This window comes from Actinia tenebrosa, unplaced genomic scaffold (genome assembly GCF_029948245.1).
Source record: "Actinia tenebrosa isolate PJP-AT-01 unplaced genomic scaffold, QUT_ActTen_1.0 PGA_scaffold15__27_contigs__length_11533743, whole genome shotgun sequence".
Taxonomy (NCBI): domain Eukaryota; kingdom Metazoa; phylum Cnidaria; class Anthozoa; order Actiniaria; family Actiniidae; genus Actinia; species Actinia tenebrosa.
The window spans coordinates 2,592,612-2,620,344 of record NW_028292575.1 but is presented as its reverse complement, the minus strand read 5'-3'; the positions used below and the strand labels follow the sequence as shown (position 1 = coordinate 2,620,344).

The window sequence follows — 27,733 nt, the reverse complement described above, 5'->3', positions numbered from 1 at the left end:
GCTCTGGAACAGGGTATGAATTTCAGCAATTTTTACTCTGGAACAGGGTCAGGGTTCAGAGGGCTCAGCGGCACATCCCTACCCTAAACAGGCAAGAGTACCCTCTGGGCATAAACGGGTCTGTAATCAAGAAACATGGTAGTACCTAATGGATTATAAAAATTTAAAAAAAACACTACCATATGTTCAAAACTAGAGCATTCATACGACATAAACAAATACATTTTTAGAATTCATAGTTTATTTACTAGAAGAGTTTAATGTAGTTAAATAACTGCACTAAGAGAGAAAAAAAACTTTCTATTAATTAAAAAACGATAAACAAAATTACAATAAAACAAGATAAAATCTTGGAATAGGAAAAGTAGAATATGATACTATTTTTGTACTAGAATCTTTGAATTATTATATTAAAGCTAGAAAAGTCTTTCTTTATTACAATAGTTAAAAACTGAGTACGGTTGTTACGTTACAATATTTTATCCAAAGTGCTAATATCAGAGAGTTTAATACATCGCTGAAAGAGAAAGTGTAAACAAGGTATTCTACAGCTTCCAGGCACTTCTTATCATCAGGTCAAAGTAAGCATCGTTGTCAATGCTTGCACTTAATCCTGTGTAGTAGTTGAGCCACTCTTCTTTGGTAACCTGGGAGAGATATTCAAAGGCAATGGTCAGACTGAAGTTTGAAATCAATGGGTAAAAATTTCTTACATACCAACCAAGGTTTTCCAGCATCTTATAGCTGACCTCCCCCTCCCATGGTTAAAAAATGGCCCCTCAACTGAAATGTGCAAAATAGGACCCTTTTCAAGTTCCAAATTACCGCTGTGTTCCTTGATTACAGACTCATTTACTCAGGCTTAGCCTCGATTTTGTGTAGAATATTCACGTGCCTCAGTCAAGGTCCGTTGAATTTCAAAGTGTTTGTATCGTTGGAGTTGTGCATTCTTTACTTTACCGTTGGTATTTGAGAATATTCTTCACAAAATTGAAGCTAAGCCTGAGTAAATGAGTCTGTAATCAAGGTACACCGCAGTAATTTGGAACTCGAAAAGGGTCTATTGACCTCTCCACCTCGGGCAAAAGAAATACCTATTTCAAACCATGTGTCATTCTCTTGAGCATAAGATTCTCTCAGTTGCTTGCATTCATATTCATGTATAGATCTTTTCAAGTGCAACTATTAAACAAAGAAATAACACTCTAGGGAATGACACATGGTCTGAAATGTAAAAAGATTAAGCCCAAGGTAAAGGATGTGTTTTGTGCTTTTATCGGCCCAAAACCTCTTCGGCCATTTTCCTACACTGGTCACATTGACTGGCTACATGTTGATCAGTCTGCATATCATGTCGGCCATTGAGCAGCCATCATTTTAGCCCTGTTATTGGCATACTTTGTTATCAGGATCTGTTGTACTGTCAAAGTTCTTGAGGAATTCTTCTAGGCATCTTTTCTCGTCCCATTCACCACTCTGGTATTTCTTGTGGTTCCTGACATTATAAACTCTGTAGTAAAAGATAAAAATTTCAATAATTGACAATAATATCATTTGCAGAAGGCAAAGTGAATATCAGGGAATATTTACAAAGACTTGAGTCTTCTTTAATATATTACTAACTATATTATCTGTATATTTGTACTGCGGTTGTAGTGTATCAAATTTAGCCCATCCTTGCAGTATTTGAAGCAACTTATGCAGCTGCAAATTTGTTTTAGTATTTTATCACAAGTGCATTTTATGTAAGCTTGTTACCATTAAAAAAAATTCCTTTACTGTTATATTCACCCGTGAATATAACAGCACAAGACGTAAATTATGACCAATGATTTATTATATTAACTTGTGTAAAAATACTAAAATAAATATTGCGATACTTTGGATTTGACAATGTCCTTACAAACTGCTGCTGGGAAAAACTTTGAAGCTGCAAAAACTACTCTCATCACGCAAAGGTGCCATAAACACACTCTGTGAGGCACAGGTAGCTTGACGTGGGTCACCACTTCATAAATAAACTTTGTTTACGGAGGATGACACTTTCTGGTACTTTTTTAATGTCTCTATTTATTAGCTATTGGACTGCCATTACCTTGGGAGGGTAAATGTATGGATATTTATAAAACTATATATCACCCTTTAAGGTCTTTGACAGCTATCACTCCATCTCCTGTCTTATCAGCTTTGTTAAATGCCTGCATGACCACTGCTGTCCTGGAATCATTCATTTTGGGCTAGAAAGAAATGATACATTGATATTAGTTAAAGAAAGCCAAGTTGAAATCAGTATAGCTTCATACCAACCCCTCTACCCTTACCCACAAACAGACAATATAGCTTAGGCCCTGTCCACACTATGCCAGATAAATTTGAATCCGAATTTTTATTTATTCGGTTCAGGCCTACCGTCCACACAAGTCCGGGCGAATCCAGATCAATTCTTCACCGAAAACTGAATTTTTTCGAATATGGCCTCCAGAGTGGAACAATTTGAAAACACTGGCTAGCTGTATTAGTGTGGACAGAGAACATTTTGTATCCGAAATTTTTCAAATACGATGTAGTCATAATTGTCATGGGAACATGGCGGGAAGGCTAAAAATTCCCCGCAGGCTCAATTTCAGCTTCAATGCACATGCTCAGATGTGCAATGAAGCATTTTGCCGCCTCTGGTCAGACTAGTGTGGACACAAAACATTTTATCTGTTTTCAGTGTGAAAGTTACGGATTCAAATTTATCCAGCATAGTGTGGACGGGGCATTACTATCACCAGCCCCCCTACCCTTACCTACAAACAAACAGTATAGCTTACTACAAGAGAAAATAAACTAAGAGAAGGAATCCCAGTGCCCCATCATGTGCACACTTTGATGCTATTTTTAGAATCATTGATGCTATTTTTAACTCGTTACCATATAAAAATAGCATCAAACTGTGCACATGATGGTTACAAGGCTATATAGGTAGGATTCCTTCTCTTAGTTCATATTCTCTTGCTTACTATCATCACCAACCTATTCTTCATTTTAGACTTACCCTAAGATTCTTAATGAATTCATCAAAGTCAACAGTTCCACTACCATCTTTGTCAAACTGGGTAAACAGGGCATCCACTTCCTATCCACAACAGGTTAAACAGGTTAAAGAATTGTCAAACTAGATAAACAGGTCATCCACTTCCTGTCCACAACAGGTTAAACAGGATAAAGAATTGTCAAACTAGATAAACAGGTCATCCACTAACCAAGTATCAATATCCAATGAACCAATTATAATGCAGGAGAATACTGCTTATCCAATCAGAAAGCCAAATTTTACTCAACCAAAATTTATTCTAGATATGGGAAGCGAGGTAGGTGGGGTGGTATCACATGTACCAGAGTAGTTTAGGGATGCTCACTCCATCTGAGGGATTTTCCCTGGGATCTAAAGTTTTTCCTTCTCTGTAAAACCCAACATGCTAAATCTTAATTGGATCTGTGAGTTAGCCATACCCTGACTTAGATCAGCCCAGAGATTGTTCCAGGGTTCAATCTGTGAGTTAGCCATGCCCTGACTTAGATCAGCCCAGAGATTGTTCCAGGGTACAATCTGTGAGTTAGCCATGCCCTGACTTAGATCAGCCCAGAGGTTGTTCCAGGGTTCAATCTGTGAGTTAGCCATGCCCCGACTTAGATCAGCCCAGACGTTGTTCCAGGGTACAATCTGTAATTTAGCCATGCCCTGACTTAGATCCGCCCAGAGATTATTCCAGGGTACAATCTGTGAGTTAGCCATGCCCTGACTTAGATCAGCCCAGAGGTTGTTCCAGGGTACAATCTGTGAGTTAGCCATGCCCTGACTTAGATCAGCCCAGAGGTTATTTCAGGGTTCGATATGTGAGTTAGCCATGCCCTGACTTAGATCAGCCCAGAGGTTGTTCCAGGGTTCAATCTGTGAGTTAGCCATGCCCCGACTTAGATCAGCCCAGACGTTGTTCCAGGGTACAATCTGTAATTTAGCCATGCCCTGACTTAGATCCGCCCAGAGATTATTCCAGGGTACAATCTGTGAGTTAGCCATGCCCTGACTTAGATCAGCCCAGAGGTTGTTCCAGGGTACAATCTGTGAGTTAGCCATGCCCTGACTTAGATCAGCCCAGAGGTTATTTCAGGGTTCGATATGTGAGTTAGCCATGCCCTGACTTAGATCAGCCCAGAGGTTATTTCAGGGTTCGATCTGTGAGTTAGCCATGCCCTGACTTAGATCAGTCCAGAGGTTGTTTCAAGATTTGATCTATGAGTTAGCTTTTAGGTACGTACCTGTGGAGACAGTCCTGAATTACATGTCTGCATGCCTTTTGCAAATTCATCTTTATTCAATGCATTACTGCGATCGTCATTGTAAATACGGAAAGTCCTGCAACACAAAATTAATCAAGCATTTATCTTAGTTACCATGAAACTGTGATACAGGGGTTGATTTTTTCCCATTGTAGACCTATGACTTTTACTATCCATAGGGTATCCAGATATCTGACATGGTTTTACACAAAAGGAAATATATATATTGTTACATAAAAGTTACTAGCAAACCTCTTAGTAGCTAATAAGGCTATTGCTTTAAATTAGCAAATTTCACTAGCATAAAACAACATTAATCATAATTATCTAATAATAATAATAATAATAATAATAATAGTTTATTCCAGCTTTTCTACAGTAGCTATACGTCTGGATACTAAACTAAGAGACTAATAATACCTTTACTATAAGCCGAACCCTACTGAAATAAAACCTATAACCAAACCCCAACCCATGATAATAAGTGGGAAAAAATGAATAAATTACCAATTAAAATTCCCCGGCATGGTCCCACCTTCATCATATACATATCTCTCACCTACGGCTTGTGCTTCTCTTAGCACTTCTCTCGGACTCACGCAATTTCCCGCATTCTTGTATAACTCAACATAACATGCGTGCTCTTTTCTATCTCTTCAATAATGAAGGAACACAGGGGTTTTGTGTGAATTTGAAAATGATCTATCATACTAACCTTCCAAACTTTGAAATGCCATTGACTCCTCTTCTCAACAAAGCAGCTTGCAATTTCAGCAAAGGATCTGTTGCTTCTTGCTGAATCTTGGCGTACTTACGTTCTAATTCTTTATCTTCACTGACTGACATGATTCTAAAATTAATCAATGAGAAATAATCACATATAACCAGGGCATGGAATTACAATAGGGTTTGTGCTGAGGTAACCACTTAAAATTCAAGGACTATTCAAGGAGTATAGTAAAAACCCGCGTATAAGAACCTAAAATTTAAGAACCTGTTAGGCTATAATAATTATAGCCTAAATGAAATTATTTCATTTTTAAGCACCCTTCACATAAGAACCATTTTAGGCTAAAATCCTAAAACAGGTTCTTATTTTTAAAAAAGAAAAAAAATAGAATCAATCTTTTCAAAAATATTTATATTTAGACTTTTTTAATGCTATAACATGCCAGACATGTGTATGAGATTGACGCAGATTCCAATCCTCTGTCATTGAACATTTTAAAGAGAAACCTTGACATTTATTTTATCATGTTTTGTTGTTTTGTATACAGTACAGTACAAGATTTATTGAGGATTACAGTGAAGGTTACAGTAGGTTATTATAACAGAATCAGATTAAAATAGTATACTGTAGTACATTTGATTACCTCAGCCTCCAAGAATACTGTAATTGGACATTAAAGACCAGACTACAGTATTCAATAATACTACTTAATTTCTTGAACAAAAGTTAAGAACCTAATTAAGAACCTAGTTAGCCTAATTTAACACTAAATACCATTTATATAAGAACCTGTTTAGGCTAACTTGAAAAAACCTAGATTCTTATACGTGGGTTTTTGCTGTATACAAGGACCCAAAAATGAATTTTCAAGGAGTATGTTCAGCTAACTATGCCCAGGTTTTGCATGGTGGTTGCACATGGCTGAATTTCAGATTTTCCAATCTTTCTGACTAGATCTATTTCAGAACGATGCAAGTAATGATCAAAGCAAAAAGTTCAAGGAGTTTTCAAGGAGTTTCAATAAAATCGTAAAATTCAAGAGCTTTTCAAGTGCCATTGAAAACATGAATTAAATTCAAGGAGTTTAAGTAGTAGTACGAACCCTGTTACAATAATTATTGCAAACTCACAAAATGCAAGTGAAATTTTGTAGTTTAGCTGAGTAAGAAAAAAATGTAACCAGCTAAATTTTGCGAGTATGGCCACAGTCCAGAAATTGAAGCACTGAATAGATTAAAACCTGCATCAAGTAACGTTTGTTATTCACCACGATCAATCCCTGGTGACTTTGAAATTTTTGTTAGCGAGAACAAAACGTACTAGCAAGGTTTTGCTTGTGGGTTTAAAAATTAATTTCATCTGCTGTATTACTATCTTGTCTGTGATTGGATGGTTGTTTATAGTGTACAAAAACCGCATTCAATAATTACTGTTTATTGGAATCAAGGGTGCTGCACCAACTTTAATAGCTCACTTCTGGGGTGTCAAATTCTATTTCTCAACAGTGCATCACATGTATGTAAAGAGAGTTTGTTTATATCTCTCCCTTGATTTAAGAGTTTTTTCTCTGGGTTATCTGGTTTTTCTCCCTCTGCAAAACCTAATGTGCTAAATTCCAATTCAATCTGTGAGCTAGCCATGCCCTGACTTAGATCAACCCAGAGGTTGTTTCAGGGTTTGATCTGTGAGTTAGCCATGCCCCGACTTAGATCAGACCAGAGGTTGTTCCAGGGTTCAATCTGTGAGTTAGCCGAGCCCTGAGTTAGATCAACCCAGTGGTTATTTCAGGGTTTGATCTGTGAGTTAGCCATGCCCTGACAGAGTGTAGAGGTTAGAGCATTATTGATTAGAGTGTCTGACTAACAAACAGTCACAGTTTCGAATCCCGCCTGGTGCTCGGAATTTTTTTTATGAGAAAAATATTCTTGAAGAAACACGAATCATATCTCTAATAATTATCTAAGCAGTAATAACAGAGGTTAAACTAGAGGTTGTTTCAAAATATCGATAAATTCAAGGCTTGAAGTTTTAATACTATTTGTACAGCTTAATCAGTATAAAGTAGTCAGGCCTCCTTGCATGTAACAGGTGTTTATTTTTCACAGCTATAGCTATAGCTCGAAACCAAACTATAATGGACAGACTATAAAGAAAAGGCGTATTTCTAAAAGCAACGCTTGGAGTTATTCAGAATTTGCTTGTATTTTATCTCTGAGAATAAAACATCACTACTCAAGGGTCAGACAAAATAATTTGACACATCCAATAGTAAAGCAAAGCTAATTTGTTTGTCTAGCATTTTCAGGCTAAAAGTTTAAGAATTAAATATTTAAAAGATTTATAAGTAAAGCATACGATCATGTTTGCTTTGAAACGAAAAAAAGTTCATAAACTTAAACGAAAGAAGACGCTGAAAAAACCAACTTTTTTCTTGGTTCTAGTTAAATTGACGTTTATCAAAGTTAAAATATTATATCTTCAGAGTTTAAGAGCTATAGGTATTAATTTTTAGGAATAGTAAACGATCAAAGAAGGAGTTTTTCGCCACGTTGGAATACAAAGTTAACGATATTTATATAAACATAAATTAGGTGTGGAGTGCTGCACAAATATCACTTGAATTATGTCGAAAAACACATCCAAAGGAATAAAAAAGGTTCCAATAGAAGCTAAATACTTCATTTGAGTCATTTATGCGAATTTAGGGTCATTAGGGAGGTTTTTCGGTCATAACTTACGAGTTTTTCGAGGAACTTTTTTCTGTTTTGTCTTGCGAAAATGAAGAGAAGCGCGAAGGAAGGCGTGCTCCAAGTCGACTCAAGCTCAATGGGTCAACTATAACACAGGTAACCCATCATTTATTTCCACGTTCTTTTCATTTAATTTCTCCCAATCTATCTCTCTCTTCTTCTCCTTCTCTTCACTAGTCTTCTTTTCTTTTATCTTTGTGATAAAAATCAATTCCAAGGCTCCGCAATAATTAATCTTATTCTACTTTATTTCATTTTATATATTTTTCGGCGACTTTAAATAAATAAATGCGTAAAAAGGAATTACAGATTACCACATTTATTTGGCCATATGCATTTTGACAAGCATATGCAAATTACCTGTCAATATAACTCTCGATTGACTTTTAATAATTCTTCGATCGTGTGGCCCTCAAGCCTTGGTGGTTTCGCGTATTGTGCCCTCGATATATGCTGATTCCCTGATTGAGGGTAGACTTGCAGCAAACGACTATGCCTTGATTCAAACCTAATGTTTTCTCCCCCGCATTTAAAACCACAAAACATTAATTTGAATGTCTTTAAAACCACTTGGTTAACCATGGATGAATTATAGATTACACAGAAGATCGATTACAAAAATAACAGTAATAACTAGATGGGCTAGTTCTCAGGGTTGCACATCACTATCAAATCCAAGGCTGATGATGACTATTGTTGCCGATGTTGATGTAATGATGTTATTGAGGATGATGATGATGATGTTGGCGCTGCTGATCATATGATATTATGGTCGTTATGATGACGATGATCGCGGTGTTAAAGTCGCCGATGATGTTGAAGATGATATTGGTTGCTTAGATGATGTTGACTTATGATGTTTATGCTGGTGACATGACTGATGACATTGATGATGGTGGTGATGACGATGAATGATTAGGATATTGAAGATAATGCCACTTTATTGACTATACTTTTATAACGAAAGTGTCATATCTACCAAAAGCCTCCATAGCCTGAAGCTAATGTCTAATCGTTGTAGGATGGATGATGTATGTATTTGTGTTCCCTCTATTGAATGGAAACAAAAGGATCGTGCCTAGTATAGCGCCAGGATCGACCTATCACACGAAGTTTTGGGAGCTTATCAATTGTCTTTTTCAATTGTTACTCACAATTCTTTACATACATGGATAACAAGTGAAGGCTAAAGTATTTTGTCAGTGGATTTTATTTAGTATTATTCTTTGTCAAGTAACCGTGGCGATTGCATCAATTTGCAAACATAATTAGTTATGAATATTTTTCTTTCTTTTTAAACGAAATTCACGCTGAATGTCCGCTATATCTACAGCACTCTGTTAGCTATTGGGTTACGATATTTAATGTCTACGATATTTCTCGATTAAATTACCAATGAAATAGCGAATTTGAACGTTTGGTTTTATACAGTTGTCCACGGTTACCTCGACTTTGATGACGAGAAATAATAAAACCGCCTTGATTTAAACTTCGTAAAAAATTTCTTCATATCATCAAAACGTTTTCTGAACGTTTTCGATAACATCATTTTTAACATTATCATCATTAGAAGGGAAAATATATCTTTACAAAACTAAATTCTTCTAAATTCGAACAGCTATCATAACTATATAAAGATCTTTTTTGTGCGAATCATTGTAGCGACAAAATCACTGATGAATAAAGGGTGTTTAGGAGCGGTGAAGAATATTAGAACAAATTATTTCAAAATGAAAATTGTAATACTAGTTCACAGCGTGCTATCCACGTCTTTCCTTGTGTTTGTCTTCTCCATCGTCGTTAAGGAGTTTAAAGAGATGAAATAAGTGTCTTTCAAATTAAGAAAGTCTAAAAAAGTGTTGCACAACTTACCTGAAAGTATAAGTTATTTTTCGTCGAGTCGACTCGTTGCTAGCTTCTTTGGAATGGCTGTTTCAAGGTAGCGTCCTCGCGGCAAATCTGCCTTTTTAAAACATAACATATGTGCTCTGTGATTGGTGTATTCAGCGCATGATGATATTGCATGCGCATAAATCAAAGAATCGCACGCAATATCGAGAATAAAGAGATACTCATGAGTAATTTTATTGTTCACTGATTCATTGTTGAAACTTCTAGATTTTAGTGTTATCCGGAGTGAAACACGCGATTCAGTATTTTTGCTCCAAAAAATGCGGCTTAGCAATAAAAACAAGTATAATCAAATAGATATAATATCAAATTCAAAATTCTTTAGTATCGTTCAACGCGCAAATGACAGGTCCTTGGGACTTTGTTAAGGATCAAGTGCTTTAAGTGCGGTTTGGTTCGTTTTCTATAATTGCCTTGTTTTGATATTATGAAAGTAAATCTTTGGGGAAATAAAGATATTTTAAGATAAATCTTTGCGACATTTTTTTTCAAAAAAACTTCGCATGGCTCTATAGAAATAATACACAAGAGAAATGGGAAAAGGAAGAAGGAAAGAATGAACTGAAAAAGTAGTCGGAAAGTGCCTAAAGGTAACAATTTTTTTTTTCGTGGAAGCAAAAGAACTGTTACAGTAACATTGAAAGAGGAAACAAAAATGGGAAAATGAAGGGAAAAGGATGAAAAAAGGAAGGAAGGGGAGAGAGAAAGAAGAAAGGAAAGGAGTGAGGGAAGGATAGAAGGGAAAATCTTTTTTTGTGGCCAAAAGTGGACTTGACGTTAAGACACTAAGTGACACCTTACTTCATTGTGAACACAAACAATAATGTATAGCTAAAGTTTATTTCTTTCCTATATTTACAGGCATTATATTACAGTTGAGTAAAACGGTCAACATCCTAACTAAAACGAGTGGATATTTAGTTCATTTCGAATATTCATTACTTCCGCTTCTTATGGGAACGTTACAAATACAAAAAACAATAACTTACAATAACAATAATAGAAAATGTCATAAATTAATTATTCTTTGCATTGAGGTGCCCAAAGCAATGCCGTTACAAAATACAAAAACAACAGCAAACAAGGCCTTAGAATTGTTCTATTCTACACTGTGCTGTCTAAAATAAAGCATCCTTAAAAAGTAAATAATAATGGTTTAAATTAAAATTAGAGTAATATTCGAATACAAATCTCTTGACAATTCTAAAAAATGGCTTGGCAGTGATAGTGAGCATTACACAATGGCTAAACTGTACTAAATACACAGATACAATATAATATTTTAGTAATCTATTTGGGATCCTATTTATAAATTTGTTTACTTCAGTTTGTAAGCATTTCTCATCATGAGATCGAAGTATGCATCATTATCTATAGAGGCACTGACTCCAGAGTAATAATTGAGGAACTCGTCTAATGTTATCTGAAAAGAAAATTAATAATATTTTAGATTGTAAAATATTTAAAATTGATGTGCGCTCCAAAGATCAACCAATCGGAGCCCATAATGCAGGATGACTACATGATTCAGGGGCGTAGTGGTCCGGGGCCCTCCACGGCTTTTTAGAGTAATTGTGGCAATTTTCATTCTTTGTATTAAAAGTAAACGTAAGACAGGGGTTCTTATTTGGAAAATTCTGGCTACACACCTGTAATTTTATTATGTAGCTTAGAATGTACTATAGCTTTATTTTGAACAGAGCATGGTGCCTGATGCCAATCAGACAATGCACTGCTGTTGATACCTACTCAACCAATTTCAACACATAGTGTAGATGACAACTAGTTTTTGAACTAGTTTGGACTGCGTCAGTGTTTTTTAGTTGAACCAAATGTGTCGTAGTAAATAATATTATCACCGTAGGTATGAAAGATAGTAGACGGACATTTTGGACGTATTGATTGACTCCGACTATCTTTCATACCAACAGTAATAAAATTATCTACTACGACACATTTGGTTCAATCCCAACACAAACTAAAGTGATGTTTTTCTTTTGTACTTACAACTCCATCTTTATCATCTGGGGAATCGAAACTGTCCAAAAATTTCCTAAAGCATTGTTCTTCTGTCCATTCCCCATTGATGTATTTGGGGTGATGCTTGACATTATATACTCTGATCAAACAAACAAACAACACTTAGTGTCAACAATATTTTGGGGTCAGGGTCGGGGAGAGGGGGTTAAGGGGATAAACCTTTGATTTAATGATAATGATTTATGAATTTATATAGCGCCTTTTCTATATGAATATAAGGCGCTTTACATTGAGTTGTTAATGACAGATTGCTTTTTGTGCAATTTACAAGCATGAGAGATGGTTAGTATGAAGTGGAGGCACTGAGGGTGGTCACTGCCAGGGTTTCTTTACGTCCTCAGTGGTTCTTTTACTTCCCTCCGATGCCTTTTCATGTGGAACCTTTAACACAGTTTTCGATTTTCTGCAAACTTATACTGTTTCAACGGCTTGTTGTGAAATTCGTTTTTCACTGCCGCCAGTCAAGAACATAGAAGGTACTGACTGATTTTTTTTTTTTGACAGCAGTGAAAAACCAAATTTCACTGGCAGCTTATAACTACCAAGTTCGAAGAAAATCAAAAAAAACGCAGTAAAAAAGAAATGATACCCTAGGGAAGGATATGTGGTCTTGAAGGGAAAAACTTTATGTCCAAGGTAAAGAGGTTTTGTCATACCCTTTAAGGTCTTCTACCGTAATTTGTCCATCTCCAGTCTTATCCAGTTTGTTAAATGCCAGATTAATAACACTTTTTCTTGCTTTGCTCATTGGTGGCTGAAAGTAATAATGAGGTACAGTGTTATTATTGTATCATGGGTAGAGGCACATTGACTTTGTTGATGATGGTGTAGTGGTATTGTACCCCACTAAGTTCAGAGGATGTTGTAGGGCTCAATAATGTTGAAGTTTGAGCAAGTACATACCCGAAGTGAAATCAGGAACTCATCAAAGTCTATTGTTCCACTACCGTCCTTATCAAATGCATCAAATATACTTTTAACTTCCTGGAAAATTACAAAAAATGGAATACTTAGCAATTAGTTAACATTTATTAGCCAAAGGCAAAGTGATTATTGGCCAATTTTACCGAGGTACGAGTCTTCCTGCGGCAAGGTAAATATTCACCATAATTACTGAGAAGGCTGAGGGAAAAATGCCTTACTGACTTATAGTACATATACGTTACAGCATAAAAATGAAATGGGTTATTGGGATATAGTTATTGTATGACTGTGAAACATATGCTACTTGGTACATACATACATGGTGTCATAACATTGAAATGGCTTCCCATAAGAATGGTTATCACATGAGTGAGAAACAATTAATACGGTACTGATTTACAGCACGTACATGGTACATGTCATAACATTGAAATGGCTTCCCATAAGAATGGTTATCTTATGTGTGGGAAACATACAGTATTGAATAACAGCACATACACATTACGATATGCCGTAACATTGAAATGGTTTCTCATAAGAATGGTTATCGTATGAATGGGAAATATATGGTACTGACATACAACACTTACACAGTACAACTTGCAACACTGAAATGAGTTCTTACGACAACCACAACACACATGCTTTATTGATTGGAGCATAGAAAAGCAACCTCATGCAGAAGCCATTTAAATGCAATAAAAAATTATTTACATTTTATTTCATCTACAACTACATCTGATAATTTTATAGATCCAATGAAATAATACAAGAAAAAAAAACTGATTTCTAATAATAATTTAATTTTTTCTATTAATATTTAATATTTTTTTAATCACCAAAAACAACCGAATATAACCCATTGTAAACAAAAAGCTCTCATCTCTAAGTGGTAGTCTAAGCCTGTTTACTTTCTTCAAATTAATAAATAAAACAAGTAATAAGAACTATTTTTAAACGAACGTATTATATCCTAACCTTGAGTGTATAGTGTGGTAACAATAAGACATTAGGAGATACTATTTTGAAACGATTTGCTGAAAAAAGAGCTTGACGTACCTTTGGTTCAAGTATCAGGCCGTATTCTCGAAGACCCTTTTTGAACTCAGCAAAATCAAGCTTTCTGTTGCCATCATCATCCATAATACGGAACACTCTGTAGGATATGAGATATTAAGAGTTATTACGAGAACACACAAGTAAAGAATGCTTACAAAAGCTTCACAGCGACAACAAGCTGCCTTCAAACTTCTACAAAGATGAGCAATATTTTCTCGTTAAACTCACCGACCAAGGCCCTTGATACCTGCAGAACCTCTCTGTAAGCAGTTTAGTCTTAGTTTTTCTACAGGGTCTTTAGTTTTAGCCTCGTTTGCTTTACATTTTCTTATCATTTCTCGTTCATGTCTCGCAGTGGCCGCCATCTTGAAGGCTTCTTCTCTATTATCGTGACGTCACGCCTAATGTTTTGTTCCCATAGCAACTATTTGTGTTTGGAAAGTATTTTATTCTGATGGGCTTCCTTTGTCTTTCTTTCTTCCTTTCCTTCTTCTTTCTTTCTTTCTTTCTTTCTTTCTTTCTTTCTTTCTTTCTTTCTTTCTTTCCTTTCTTCTTCTTTCTTTCTTTCTTTCTTTTCTTTCTTTCTTTCTTCCTTCCTTCCTTCCTTTCTTTCTTTCTTTCTTTCTTTTTTTCTTTCTTTGTTCATATCTATATCTTTCTTTGTTCATATTTATATCTTTCTTTGGCTTTCTTTCTTTCTTCTTTCTTTCTTTCTTTCTTTCTTTCTTTCTTTCTTTCTTTCTTTCTTTCTTTCTTTCTTTCTTTCTTTCTTTCTTTCTTTCTTTCTTCCTTTCTTAATAAAAAAGTAGCATTTTACTAATACACTACTTAGGTAATCTCAATCGAAAATCAAATAATGTATATACTATCGCTAAAAAAATTATTATAGAAGAATATAAAACAAAATGACTCGTACTACGTTACAGTATATTTGGAAGAAAGGAAAAGTTACTTTGCCTAAGTAAATAAAGACATTGTTTATCGTTTGACACGCTTACAAACGTAGACGAATTTAGCAGCTGTATATGAAATTTTCAAAATTTTAACCGGAAAAATTCCGGTCGTATGTATCCGAAAGACTTACTCGAATTTCTCAGTATATTATATATTTTAAGTTTAGATAAACAATTGCACAATCGAAAATCAAATGCTTTACTTAGCAGAAAGTATATCTTTGAACGAACACGAATTTGGCCAGGAACAACGCATTAAATGTTAGAGAATAAGTAGTTGCTTCTCGTATTTCAGTTATGTAGCTTTTAACTTAATATTCGTTCTTCTCAAGGTACTTTTCTTATAGCTTTGATTTTCATTCTTAATTCTTAATGCCTACGAGAAATTGATCGATCCCACATCAAGCGCCTCAGGCTAGAGCAAGCCGTCGCCTCATCAAATATAATTGTCAAATTGAGATTGATTAACCTACCTTCCAAGGCCCATAATTCCTCCACATCCACGCGATAGACACTTTAACCGAAGTATTTCAACAGGATGGATATCTTTCGTGTTCCCTTTTAAAATTTTGGTAGTCTTTCGCCTTAATTCCTCATTCTTACGACCCGTGAACATTTTAGAAAAAATCTTTTTTTCAATATCGACGATTTTGAAGTCTGCCGAAGCGGACTCGGAATGTTCAATTTTTAAAATGCTAGCTTTTCTTGGCTTTTATCTTACTTAATCTAGTTCTTCGTGGCTTTACGAATGAACTTAACAACAAGAAAAATATTCAGATTGGTGGAAATTTGATTGAATTAAATTAGAATACGCTACAATGTGTCATCTGCCAAAACCAAATGGTTAGGGTTACTATGGTAACACATTCTAGAAAACGCGGGAACTTCCAATCATGACGCGATAAAAAAGTCAAAAAAAATTACCACAAATTAAGATATCTTTTTTTAAAGAGTTTTTTGAAAATCAGAGAATATATTTTTCCGTTCAGTATTTAAACTCCTAAAGATATCTCTGATGATGTTTCGACATTTTGCATTGTTTGCAAAGAAGTGTAGCGCATGTGCCTACTGCAAGGTTTGCGAGTTAAGATCATAGAGCTGCTAAATTATAGAAAACCTTCCTTTTTATTTGAACAGCTTATCTCTGATTTTAGCGAAAGCAAAGCATCGAAAAATCCAGTCATCCAATCGTTTTAACACTGATATAAGGCTATCTTGAGCTCTTACACATCGATGGTTTGGAGGTTATTAGTATTGACTGAATAATATATGTAACATATCATGGACTCAAAAGCATCCCACATGGAAAGGAGTGAGTATGCGTTCAAAGCCATCAGCGTCACAATCAAGAATTTTGAGTTTGCTTGTCATAGCAAGGGGTTAATCATCTACGGTCTAGGGGCCGACTAACTTCTCCCTTAGGCTTCGGTCGTGCTTCCTGATCAGTCTGTAATTCTTCGGATAGCGGTGTCGGGGTCGAAATCTCCGGCGTAGCCGTAAATGCTTCGCCCTGCCATACGACGGTTCAGCACTCGATGTCTGGAAGTATGGTCCTGATTTAATGAATCAAAAAGTAAAAGAAATTCAGGGCGATAACCAGGGGTCTAGCAGGGTGGGTGCACAGGAAATGGAACTATGTCAAAACTAAAATCCGTCTTTAGAAGTGTCTAAACATTCCAAGGATTTGCAGAACAAATTAAAAAAATATGGACCTCTTGCTCAGCAGGCAGCATACTAACCAACCAAGCCACCCTTGCTCTTTAAAACAAGTGTGTGAGGTCACTGAGGATCAAACTATGGACCTCTTCTTAGCGGGCAGCACACTAACCAACCAAGCCACACTTGCTCCATAAATCAAGTGTTATGAGGTCATTGAATATCAAACTATAGACCTCTTCTTAGCGGGCAGCACACTAACCAACCAAGCCACACTTGCTCCATAAATCAAGTGTTGTGAGGTCATTGAATATCAAACTATAGACCTCTTCTTAGCGGGCAGCACACTAACCAACCAAGCCACACTTGCTCCATAAATCAAGTGTGTGAGGTCATTGAAGATCAAACTATGGACCTCTTCTTAGCAGTCAGCACACTAACCAACCAAGCCACACTTGCTCCATAAATCAAGTGTTGTGAGATCACTGAATATCAAACTATGGACCTCTTCTTAGCAGGCAGCACACTAACCAACCAAGCCACACTTGCTCCATAAATCAAGTGTTGTGAGATCACTGAATATCAAACTATGGACCTCTTCTTAGCAGGCAGCACACTAACCAACCAAGCCACACTTGCTCCATAAATCAAGTGTTGTGAGGTCACTGAATATCAAACTATAGACCTCTTCTTAGCAGGCAGCACACTAACCAACCAAGCCACACTTGCTCCATAAATCAAGCGTTGTGAGGTCACTGAATATCAAACTATAGACCTCTTCTTAGCGGGCAGGAAACTAACCAACCAAAACGAATAAAAATTGCTTCATTTAGGTTTAGAAATTCGCGTTTATTACAAGTACTCAAAAATATAGAAGAAATTACATAAAAATAGTAATGAACTCGGGAACAAAAACTAAAAAAAAATGGACAACATATGTACAACTCTTAATGCATCTTTCAAACTTTCTTATTCGTCAAGCTTTTCAAGGCATAAATGACATCGTCTTGGTTGACGTTGAGGCTGATTCGTCGCTGAAGATCTAAGCGTCCTGTCTCTACGAGGAGAAGTCGACTCGCTCCGATACGACTCACAATGGCTAATGCTTCTGTCATAATGGGTGGTGGGATTCCTGTGGTGTGAAGGAGAAATCATTATTAGATGATGATAAATAGACTGCTGACTAAGTACGAAGGAATGGAGGCAAGCAGGCAAGCAGGTAAGTAGGCAAGCAGGCAAGCAGGCAAGCAGGCAAGCAGACAAGCAGACAAGCAGACAAGCAGGCAAGCAGGCAAGCAGGCAGGCAGGCAGGCAGGCAGGCAGGCAGGCAGGCAGGCAGGCAGGCAGGCAGGCAGGCAGGCAGGCAGGCAGGCAGGCAGGCAGGCAGGCAGGCAGGCAGGCAGGCAGGCAGGCAGGCAGGCAGGCAGGCAGGCAGGCATGGTAAAAGATGCATGCTATTTATATCAACTCACCTTCTATTCGGCATAGATTACACAATTCATCAAAAACCTAAAAGAAAAAATTACGGAGGCGTTACTTCTTTTTTTGATTTCTGTGTTCGCATCAACAAACTTTCTTTCACATTTCATTTCATTACATTCCTTTTCACACTTTCCTTTTTATTCTCTTTTTTTCACTTGAAGAATTAAATGATTCTTGCGCGTCATTACTTACGTCACCAAACTTGGTCTCTTCGACTCCAGTCCTCTTGAATTCCGAAAGAACGGCTCTCATCACCAAACACTCATATGAAGATAAATTCCTAGAGGAAAATATACCACACACTCAATACTCGAATCCTATGTTCCTCAATCCTTAATTTTTACAACGCATGACCCAACTTTGTGACCCATTGATCATACGCTTGGAGCAGTAACGTGGAACTCTTGATACATGTATTTTGGGTAGCATGGGTGGCGTTCGCGGCTAACGCCTCAACTTCCACCGCTGTGAGTCCAACGGGTCGGGTCGCTGGTTCAAGCCCTGCGGTCGTCACATGTGAATTGAGTTTGATTGATGTGTTGTTCTCTCCTATGCTACGAGGGTTTTCTCCGGGTTCTCCGGTTTCCTCCCTCCGTAAAAATCAACATGTGAGTTGAGCGTTGTGTGCATAGAATATTGAATGTAGTGGTAGCGTGTGTGAGCGAATAGTGTCCCCAATTAGTGCGAAAGCGCTACAACGACTAGGCACATCAAGATATTTATCTAATTTATTTTTTAACAAAACGCTTGGGGTAGGGGTGGGGTGGGTGACCTGGAATGTTCTAGAATCCCATTCTGACCCAGCGATACTTACATCATCAGTTTTATCTTTGGCGACGAAAACATGTCTTGTAACGCGGTGTTCACCTCCGTCATACCAACTAGTTTTCCTTTCTTGGACTTGGAAGATTTATTCTCAAGTTCTGCGATTTCTACCGCCCGACGACAGATGTCGAGACATCGACGCGCATCACCTGAAACAGCTGCTACCTAAAACACACATGATAATAATAAAACTGACAGAATCAGTTCAGTGGCTGATCCAGGAATTTAAAAGGGTGGGTTCTAAAATGTCCGCCACGTAGCACAAGCTGGTAAGATTGATTTCAAAAAAGGGGGGTTCCAAGTTCATTCTACTGAACGCAACGAACGCGATTGGCGCCACCTGAACTTAGAAATCAAGGGGAAAATGGTCTTGAATTGAGAGACTTGAAACTTAACCTATCGTTATTACTGATATTAAACAATGGATACGACACGATACGACATTTGTAAACACAAAAAGATGAGACCGTCGTCTAGGGTCGAGAGATCCTTATCAGGGCGTTACTGAGATTTCTTTCGCTTCAGATATGATCTGGTGTGTGCGTACAAAGTCGAAGAGCACGATAATGGCATGTGAAAAAGAGTACTCGCGATGTAAGGACGTCAAAGAAGTTGACCGCAAAAAGCTTTTAAAACAACAGCGCGCGCATGAAAAGAAAGACGCGCCCGCATCTCGTGATCGCTTGGTCAATCCTTCGCGAGTAATGCTTACTACAGCGCTTCTCGATAGCACGTGCGGAATCTTCGTCGCTAAAACGTAGGTTTTGGTAGACGTCAATCAAAGCGTTTCCATGACATTCCATGGACACGTGCCCATGAAAACTTGTGTTTTTAGTCAATATCATGGAAACGTCTTGACATCCACCAAAACCTACTTAATCGCGAGAGCAAATTGTACGAATTCCCGCGTGTGCTATTGAGAATAGAGACCTTTAGCACGAAGTTCTTGCTAGGCAAACTTCAAACTGCAGTTCGACATAAGAGTCGCCATATTGAATTTCATTGATGCTGTGAGTGTTTCTTTGTATTTGCGCGCGTGTTTCTGGGCCTGATCCTTAGCGTAAACCTGATGCTAAAGGGTCTCTTATGACAGAAAATCAACTCCTGTAAAAAAATCATCTTCAGATAAGCCACGCAAATTAAAAATAAAATTTTAGAATGTTTAGGAAGACCTTTCGTGAGACAAGCTGCATGGCGTCAGGGTCGAACACATTCAGGTTTTGGATCCGTGATAAGACAATCTCCTGTAGTTGAGAATACGTGTAGGGCTGGAAGGTGATTCTTGTCAGACCCTGGAAAAAGATTTATTTAATCTTGAATAAGACGACTAATCTTGCGCAATAGACCCCTTGCATGTGACATCAGAGGAGCTCAATTTGGAGGACACTAACAAAAGAATTTCAATTTCCAGAGAATTGGAAACCTATCGTTTTGTGCTCCAAATTGAGCTGCATTTCGAAGTGCTGTAAGGGGTCTATTGCTATTAATCTTCAATAGCTTGTAAAGGGAATTTGCGCAACAGGTTTTGGGTATCAAGGGTGGTGTAGCTGTAATAACACCTCTCACCTCTGGGGTCTCCGATTCGATTTCTGGAATCAGCATCACATGTGAGTAGAGTCGGCTAAGCCCTGACTTAGATTAGACTTAGACTTAGAGGTTGTTTCAGGGTTCGATCTGTGAGTTAGCCGTGCCCTGACTTTGATCAGCCCAGAGGTTGTTTCATGGTTCGATCTGTGAGTTATCCATGCCCTGACTTACATCAGCCCAGAGGTTGTTTCATGGTTCTATCTGTGAGTTATCCATGCCCTGACTTACATCAGCCCAGAGATAAATTTCAGAGTTTGATCAAATTGTTGTCCTATTTTGTTTCAGTCGCTTAAATTAAGACCTAGGTTACCCCCATGTATTAATAATCTATGAATACTGATTAATAATCTGAGCAGTTGATTCCCCTACCAGTCTACTCTGTACTCTGTTGATCATCATTCTCTCCGGCAGGTCCATAGTGTTGGCAATAGCCAGTACGACGAGTCTTGAATGCTGTCTTGACGGCCATTCAAAGAGGTTATACATCACTCCTTGCTTACGTGTCCACAGTAGGTCAAGCTACAAGAAAATACGAGCTGTTATAGTTAGAACCTGTATTAACCACCAATTCGATTTTTTTCCAGGTGGTCGTGAGTTTTGGAAACTGGAATGAGCGTCCTTAAGCGTTTTTTGAAGTAAGGGTGAAGGACTTTGACGCAAAAGTTCCTACTGAGTAGACTTTGTTTACTAGTGAGGCCTTTCTGACCTCGCTTCCATTCAATTGTCCATATTTCCAACCGCGTTTGGCGGCCATTTGTGAGAAAAGTGTATAAGGGCTATTTTCCTGGTTCTCTGGTTTTCCTCCTTCTGTGAGTTGAGTGTTATATGTTGTAAATATAGGATGTAGTGGTAGTCCATGTGGAAGGAACGTCACAGAAGAGCAACGTACAGGAAGTAATGGCTGTAAACTTTAAGGCAGTCGGCTTACAAATATTTAGGAATATTATTGTGATAAATACTATAGAGGTTTTGCAGGAACAATACAATCGTTTTACATGAGAAAGAATTCAATCTCAGAAGCAAAAGTATTTTATCATTCTGCCATCTAACCACAGGAAGCCCAAGCAGTATTATAAGATGGGCACATGATGGTGCAAAACCTCTATTAGCAAGCAATTTCCTTACCTCATCAACCATCAACACCACACTTTCCTTCTTAGAATCCTGTTTGCTGAAGATCTTTTCTAGCAGATCTGAGGCATGGGTGGGCATGGCTTTTTGTCCTGTTAATTTCTGTCAAGAAAAAAAAAACGTCAATCAATTTTCTCAGTTTTTTATCAGTATTTTTTATCAGTTTTTTTCATCTATGGATCATTGGTTTGCGAGGTAGTTATAAGTGATTTCTGAGTTTGAAAATGTAGCGGTTACTAGTAAAACGTATTGAGGTTAAAACCATCTCTACCGACCTTTTCTGAGATAGTGAACATGGTGCATTGTGATCTAGCTTAAATATCTTTTTTTCATCATGCCTTATATGGTGTTGATTTCACCCAAGCTAGACCACAATGCATCATGTTTATTTAACTCAGAAAAGGCCAAGGAAAGACGTATGGTTGCCGAGGTGAGACAAGTGGTGCAATGGCGTACGCAGGTAAGGGCAGGCAAAACCAGTTTTCAAAACATTGGTAAGTTGCGCAAACTTATCAGGTGAGTACTTAGGTGTTTAGGATACTACAGTGTAAGAATGAAGGTGGCATACCTTGAGAATCGTGCTGTAGGTTTGGTTGGGTTCTGTTAGTTTCATTCCATTCACTTCGATAAACCTGAAGTTAGGAATGTGTTTGACTTTAGATTCTTGAAGAATGCGGATGACTTCATGGACAGTAGCTGTCTTTCCTGTTCCTGGTACACCAGATATATACATACACCTAGAAAAAATAGCCCCAACAATGAAGAAATAGAAAGCAAGTGCACATGCTGTGTGCAGTTATATAGCACTCGAAATCAATACGATGTACTTACCCTCCAGAGCCCTCAACCAGCTTGCCTTGTACAAAACTAAGGATATCTTCAAACTCATCATCACGGCACGGTAAAGAGCTAGGCACAGCTGACACATGGAGTCTATATGTCAAGTAACGATATTATTTGTGAGTGGGGTGTATAACATAAACGAGGGATTATCATTTTATTCCTATTCATTCTTCTAGCTATTTATCCATTTATCCATTAATGATAAAAAGGTAAATTATACACCATGAAAAGATGAAAAAACTTACTGACATTTCGGACGCTAGTCCTTCGTCGGAGTAAAGGATGAAGGACTAGCGTCCGAAACATCAATTTTTTTATCTTTTCACGGTGTATAATTTACCTTTTTATCATGACTGTTTCATTAGAAACACCGATGCAGCTCACACTAGTTTTGAGTTAGTTATCTCTCTTTTATCCATTACTTCAACTTTCCTTCCATTTTTTCACCATTCCATTTATCCTTCCATCTATTAATTTAAACTACCCATCATTTAATCCATTCATCCATCCATCCGTGCTTCCGTCCGTCCGTCATTCATCCGTCTGTCCGTCAATCCATCCATCCATCAATCTATTTATCCATCCATCCGTCTGTCCACCCATCCTTCCCATACCTTGTTCTTGCTTCCTGTAATGGAGTTCTAGGTGTCTTACATGGTTGTGATCTACTGGGTATACTTGGTGTCAACCCTTGAGCTACACTCTTTCTCCTATTCGGTTTGCCTGGGGTTTTCAAAGGTGTTTTACTGCCTGGGACCCCTGTGGTTGATTTAGACAGAGCTCTCCCACTAGGAGTCTGGGATGGAGTTTTTGAAGATCCTTTACCATGTGTCTGTCTCATATGATTTACACTTTCTGGTCGTCCTGTAGCTCTTGATCTGGCTGTACTTCTAGGGGTCTTGGATGGAGTTCTCCAATCATTATTACCAGCATGGGATGGGGTTCGGTATCTAAGCGATCTCCCAGAATGCACTGGGGTCTTCTCATTTTGATATTGTTTGTTTTTTCCTGAGGGAGTCTTCGCTGTAGATCTTGTTTTTGAAAATTTCTTTTCTGTTAAATCAAGCATTAGAGACATCAGGTTGAGATTACCTCCCATGGAGGGGGATTGGAATTTCCAAGGGGCGGAGAGGGTCTGAGGAGGGTATATTGTGTAGTTCCAGAAAATATAAATGGTACCTTCTACAAAGACGTCTTCATCCTCCTCCTCATCTTCTTCATCGCTGCTCACTTCTTCCTCTTCAAAATCCTCATCATCTTCATCAGTAGCATCTTCATCTTCATCATCCTCATCATGGTCATCAGACATCATAAGTTCAACTACTTCCTCAGTCACTGAAATGGATAAAAGTTAGTGATAAAGTAACCCTAAGCCTGAGACAATAGTTTCAGTAATTATTCTACATAAAGTGAATAGTTGAATGGTGAAACATTTTCATATGATTTAAGTGCATCTTGAAAATATCAAGGTTTATATTTTCTTCACAGTAAAATGTGTCGGATAAAAATTATCAATTTTATGCAGCATCTAAATTGTGAGTAAATGACGTCATATACTCAACCCTATTGTTCTTTTCTCTTTTAACCCAAAATTTCTCAACTGCAAGTGGCTCCCAGGTGAAAATTTTCACTAATCTGGTTTACATAACCATGATTGAATCAAATTATCCACAAATACTTCAATTATTCGGACTTTGAAAAATTAGGGCGCTTTCATCCAAAATTTATCATAATCCTATAAAGGTTATAGGCACTTTAAAGATGCTACACTCAAATGCAGGAACATTTTACTATTTAACTATCCACTTCATGTAGAATCAATACTCAAAGTATTGTCTCTCTCAGGTAATAGGGGTACTTTAAGACTGCTTAGGAAGAGTTCACAATTTACACAGTGGGTAGGGGTAGGGGTGATTGGGATTTTACATTTTGGGGTATTTTCATTCATGCCCCAAATTACAGACTTTTAGTAGACACTATAATTATTTAATAAATATTCTAAAAATAATTTCAATGTCACCCCCCTAAGTGTTATCTAAGAAAATGGATATCCCAATCCAAATCCCTATAGCCTCCCCCCTCCACATTAATTATTAACTCATACTCCTGATGCGGATCCAGGAATTTGTTCAGGGAGGGGTGCTGTGCACAAAGTTAACCCAGGGAGGGGTGCACCCCTTAAAGTCAAAGGGAAAAAACATTATTTTGTATTGGTTATCTTCAAAGTATAGGGGCACAAAGTCCAACCAGGGAGGGGCGTGCACCCCCTGCATCCCTCCCCTGAATCTGCCATTGTACTCTGCCCCCCTGCTCTGAACCCTTACTTACCAAAAGTTTGTTTGGGAGACTTTGTTGGTTTGACTGTCTTCTGTTTCTCTTGGCCTTTTTGTTTCACTTGTTTTTCTCTCTGTTTTGGCTTTATTTTAGATTTACTTTTTTTACTCTCGACTTCTCCTTCATCTGGAATGCTCTTACTAGCCTTTCTCTTCACTGGTGTGATATTTGGTTTCATTTTAACTAACTTGAGGACAAGACGCAGACCATTCAGAGCAGGGCTGTTCGTGGAGCTCCTGGTTTTCGGTGTCCCAATTCTCCATTGCTTTTCTGCTCCTAAAATATTGCATTACAAATTACCAATAAATAGCTTCATTGATTGTTTGTAATGATTTATGTAATACAGAAAACAGTAACTTAAAATGCATTTGACTAGTTATCCAATCAATAATAGCTTAATTAAAACTTCTTGTTCTAATTAAGGGGGGGTACTCCGCCAGAATTTGGGTAGGGGTGTTCTGCTGGGATTCTGAAAGGGGAACCCTGTTTATTACAAAAAAACTCAAAATTGTAGACCCTGTATAAGACAAAAGATATAATTAATTGCACTGAGTTCCTGTTTCAATTATCATGTCATCTCGCGTATCGTTTTTTTACGACCATAATAACCAGTTTCAGTCAATAATGAAGTAGAAACCCTGAATATGACAGGAACTCAGGAATAACTTGGAACTTGAGTGAAATTGCATACCCTGTTTATGACAAGAAGCTCGAAAAACCATACCCTCTTCAGCAGATCATCCCCGTATAGTCCATATATGGGAGTACCCCCCCAGGATTAAGGGAGGCTGGGTCATCTATATATAGTCAACTCAAAAAAACGATGTCGTTGACCAAATCAAGCCTATGCCACTGGACTGAAAATAAGTATGAGTAGAAATCATTGTAATCTAAAGCCATTCAATTACCATAACAATTCACCTTTTCGGCGCAAGCTTGGATTGTGTTACAGTCACCAAAAAGTTCAAACATTGTTCTTGGATTTCCATACAAAATCACTGACTTTGAAGAGAAAATTTAGGTAGATTTCTTTAGTTAGCTATCTTAGCAGCAGTAAGAAAAGCTTCAATCAAGCTAGAAAAATGATTATTTACTTGTATTTAGAGAACTAACTAAACATTAACCAAGTAAATAGTTCATTTAGAGTCAGTACATTTGTACAGAAATTCAAGAACAATGTCTGAATTTTTTGGTGACCAATTTATACCCCGTGACAGCTAGCGCTGAAAAGGTGAATTCCTTGGTACCACCAATTTATAAACGTGAAAGAAAAGCATCTTGCCCAAAGGACGCAACATGCAACTGCCTGGACCAGGAATTGAATCCAGGCCCATTGAACGAGAGTCCAACCCACAGACCACTCGGCCAACACATCTTCCACAAACTCAAATTTAAAGTGCCTATACAACCTAACTTGATTTTTTTTCAGTATTGATTCTACGTAAAGTGAATATTTGAATGGTAAAAGAATTTTGAATTCATATGATTCGAGTTATGCATCTTGGAGATATCGAGGTTTATATTTCCAATATGTTAATGAGTGTGATGATTAAAGATATAAAACTTTTCTGGGGCAGCAAAATATCCTGTACATATATCGTCTTACTCGGGTTTATAGAAAATTAATAGCAAATTTGTTTTCTCATAGTAATCAGTGTTGAAATTATTTATAAATGATGAGAAGCAAACTCAAATTCCTATAATGACATCACACTCATTAACATATTGGAAGGATAAACCTTGATATCTTCAAGATGCATCACTCGAATCATATGAATTCAAAATTCTTTTACCATTCAAATATTCACTTTACGTAGAATCAATACTGAAAATATTAAGTTAGGTTGTATAGACACTTTAAAGTCCCAGATAAAACCCTCTGAACGGTCACAAGTAGGACAAGCTCTCTTCATTCATCCAGCTAGCTACTTGCAACAACTTCATAAGATTAACGATTAATATAACATTCATTTTACCATAATTATTTTTCATTCTCGTGTTGGGTGTTGCTGAGCATGATGCTTTGGGCGTCCCACACTCGTTATTATTTAAATCATCAGCATAGCTCTTTAAAGCAGAGCTAAGTCTTGATAGATATTCTGTTGCATAGTAAATATTGTCTTGATCATCAAAAGCATATTTCATATAAAAAGGCCCATCATCTTTGCATTTATTCACCAGTGGAAAATCCTCTTTGGGACGAAGAAGAGTCACTTTGTTAACCTCACTTATTGTCTCTGCGTCAACAACTTCTATACTACCCCGAATCGGCCGTTTATCTGGAAATTTGACTGGTAAAAAGAGCTCGTTGCTTCGTTCTTCAAGCTGTTCACAGCACTTTTTGGTGAGGTCATTATATTTGTATAACCAGTGTATTTCAGCTCGGTATGGATCAGGATAATCACCAAGATCATGAAATTTAGCTACTTTGCCGACAGAGATCCCATTGGTTGTGTTGATTAGAACATAATCATCCACAGAGACGGCCATACTTCTTATTCTGCATTTTCTGTTCATTGAAAATAATATATTCAATATGTTACTAATAGCAACAATTAACACCCCCCCCCCCTCTCTCCCCGACCAACCCCCTTTACGCACACAACAAACCGAAACAAAATGGCAGCCAAGATTTTACGATCTTAAGATATTAAATAAATCTCAGATTTTGACCAATTTGTTAAATAATGTCAACTGTTTGACAATATCTATTGCAATGTATAATAAGTATTTACCGTTATTGATAATTTAATAGCTTGATAATTGTTCTTGACTCACTTGTATTGCAATTTCCCGTCCTCAATGAATCCTTCCCCAATCCATTCAAAATTCTTCTTGCTCTTTGCGTTATCCTTCTTCCTAGCAGAGTGAATGGCCGTACTCATGTTATTTACTTAAAATGAATTAGATTTTACCAATAAATAATGATAATATTCGATAATATCTTTCACGTGTAGGAACTCTCTCGCTCTTTCGTTTATATAACCGCTGGCTTTCAAATCGTGGGCTCACCAAAAATTTCCCGCCAAAAACACAGGGATACCATCAGAAGACTTGTAAGCACATGAACCCCACTTGGAAAGTATACAAAAGGCATAAGCCGGGTAAATTCTTCCTTCCTTCCTTCCTTCCTTCCTTCCTTCCTTCCTTCCTTCCTTCAGAATGGGTGGCATGGGTGGCGT

The 27,733-nt window shown here is 37.4% G+C and overlaps 3 protein-coding genes across 5 annotated transcripts; all 3 read right to left on the bottom strand.

Moving 5' to 3' along the window:
* Positions 1-221: 221 nt before the first annotated feature.
* Positions 222-7,872, bottom strand: LOC116299150 (calcyphosin-like protein). Its single transcript, XM_031707782.2, has 7 exons — positions 7,795-7,872; positions 5,042-5,176; positions 4,306-4,402; positions 3,041-3,121; positions 2,140-2,237; positions 1,399-1,510; positions 222-647 (listed from the first exon to the last, which is right to left on the bottom strand). Exons 2-7 carry the CDS (start codon positions 5,170-5,172, stop codon positions 546-548), a joined length of 621 nt encoding a protein of 206 aa, XP_031563642.2. The 5' UTR covers positions 5,173-5,176; positions 7,795-7,872; the 3' UTR covers positions 222-545.
* A 2,666-nt stretch (positions 7,873-10,538) lies between these two features.
* On the bottom strand, positions 10,539-15,440 carry LOC116299161 (calcyphosin-like protein). Of its 2 annotated transcripts, none has more exons than XM_031707791.2 (6): positions 15,167-15,440; positions 13,741-13,837; positions 12,661-12,741; positions 12,414-12,511; positions 11,725-11,836; positions 10,539-11,140 (listed from the first exon to the last, which is right to left on the bottom strand). In XM_031707791.2, the coding sequence occupies exons 1-6, from the start codon at positions 15,307-15,309 to the stop codon at positions 11,036-11,038; spliced, it is 636 nt and encodes a 211-aa protein (XP_031563651.1). In that variant the 5' UTR covers positions 15,310-15,440; the 3' UTR covers positions 10,539-11,035. The 2 variants fall into 2 exon arrangements, with proteins under 2 accessions (XP_031563651.1, XP_031563652.1); XM_031707792.2 differs by lacking the exon at positions 15,167-15,440 and adding an exon at positions 13,969-14,216.
* Positions 15,441-17,258: 1,818 nt separating this feature from the next.
* On the bottom strand, positions 17,259-27,506 carry LOC116299162 (origin recognition complex subunit 1). Of its 2 annotated transcripts, none has more exons than XM_031707793.2 (14): positions 27,330-27,506; positions 26,528-27,060; positions 24,546-24,827; positions 23,397-23,552; positions 22,832-23,270; positions 22,206-22,307; positions 21,943-22,111; positions 21,369-21,476; positions 20,613-20,762; positions 19,829-19,948; positions 18,646-18,821; positions 18,024-18,111; positions 17,822-17,858; positions 17,259-17,481 (listed from the first exon to the last, which is right to left on the bottom strand). In XM_031707793.2, the coding sequence occupies exons 1-14, from the start codon at positions 27,434-27,436 to the stop codon at positions 17,309-17,311; spliced, it is 2,640 nt and encodes an 879-aa protein (XP_031563653.2). In that variant the 5' UTR covers positions 27,437-27,506; the 3' UTR covers positions 17,259-17,308. The 2 variants fall into 2 exon arrangements, with proteins under 2 accessions (XP_031563653.2, XP_031563654.2); XM_031707794.2 differs by having other exon boundaries at positions 27,287-27,404.
* Between the last annotated feature and the right edge of the window lie 227 nt (positions 27,507-27,733).

What these genes read in the sequence shown, in the direction of transcription:
- LOC116299161 (XM_031707791.2), bottom strand. Translation starts at nt 15,309, where the DNA reads ATGTTCACGGGTCGTAAGAATGAGGAATTAAGGCGAAAGACTACCAAA. An exon ending in ACGGTAGAAGACCTTAAAGG is followed by an intron (nt 11,837 to 12,413) that starts GTATGACAAAAC and finishes TTGTTTGATCAG; the next exon opens with AGTATATAATGTCAAGCATC. An exon ending in CAGATGATAAAGATGGAGTT is followed by an intron (nt 11,141 to 11,724) that starts GTAAGTACAAAA and finishes TTTTCTTTTCAG; the next exon opens with ATAACATTAGACGAGTTCCT.
- LOC116299150 (XM_031707782.2), bottom strand. Translation starts at nt 5,172, where the DNA reads ATGTCAGTCAGTGAAGATAAAGAATTAGAACGTAAGTACGCCAAGATT. An exon ending in AATTCATTAAGAATCTTAGG is followed by an intron (nt 2,238 to 3,040) that starts GTAAGTCTAAAA and finishes ATTTCTTTCTAG; the next exon opens with CCCAAAATGAATGATTCCAG. An exon ending in GCTGTCAAAGACCTTAAAGG is followed by an intron (nt 1,511 to 2,139) that starts GTGATATATAGT and finishes CTTTTACTACAG; the next exon opens with AGTTTATAATGTCAGGAACC.
- LOC116299162 (XM_031707793.2), bottom strand. Translation starts at nt 27,436, where the DNA reads ATGAGTACGGCCATTCACTCTGCTAGGAAGAAGGATAACGCAAAGAGC. An exon ending in TGGTGTTGATGGTTGATGAG is followed by an intron (nt 20,763 to 21,368) that starts GTAAGGAAATTG and finishes ATTTTCTTGTAG; the next exon opens with CTTGACCTACTGTGGACACG. An exon ending in ACAGAGTACAGAGTAGACTG is followed by an intron (nt 19,949 to 20,612) that starts GTAGGGGAATCA and finishes ATCTTTTTCCAG; the next exon opens with GGTCTGACAAGAATCACCTT.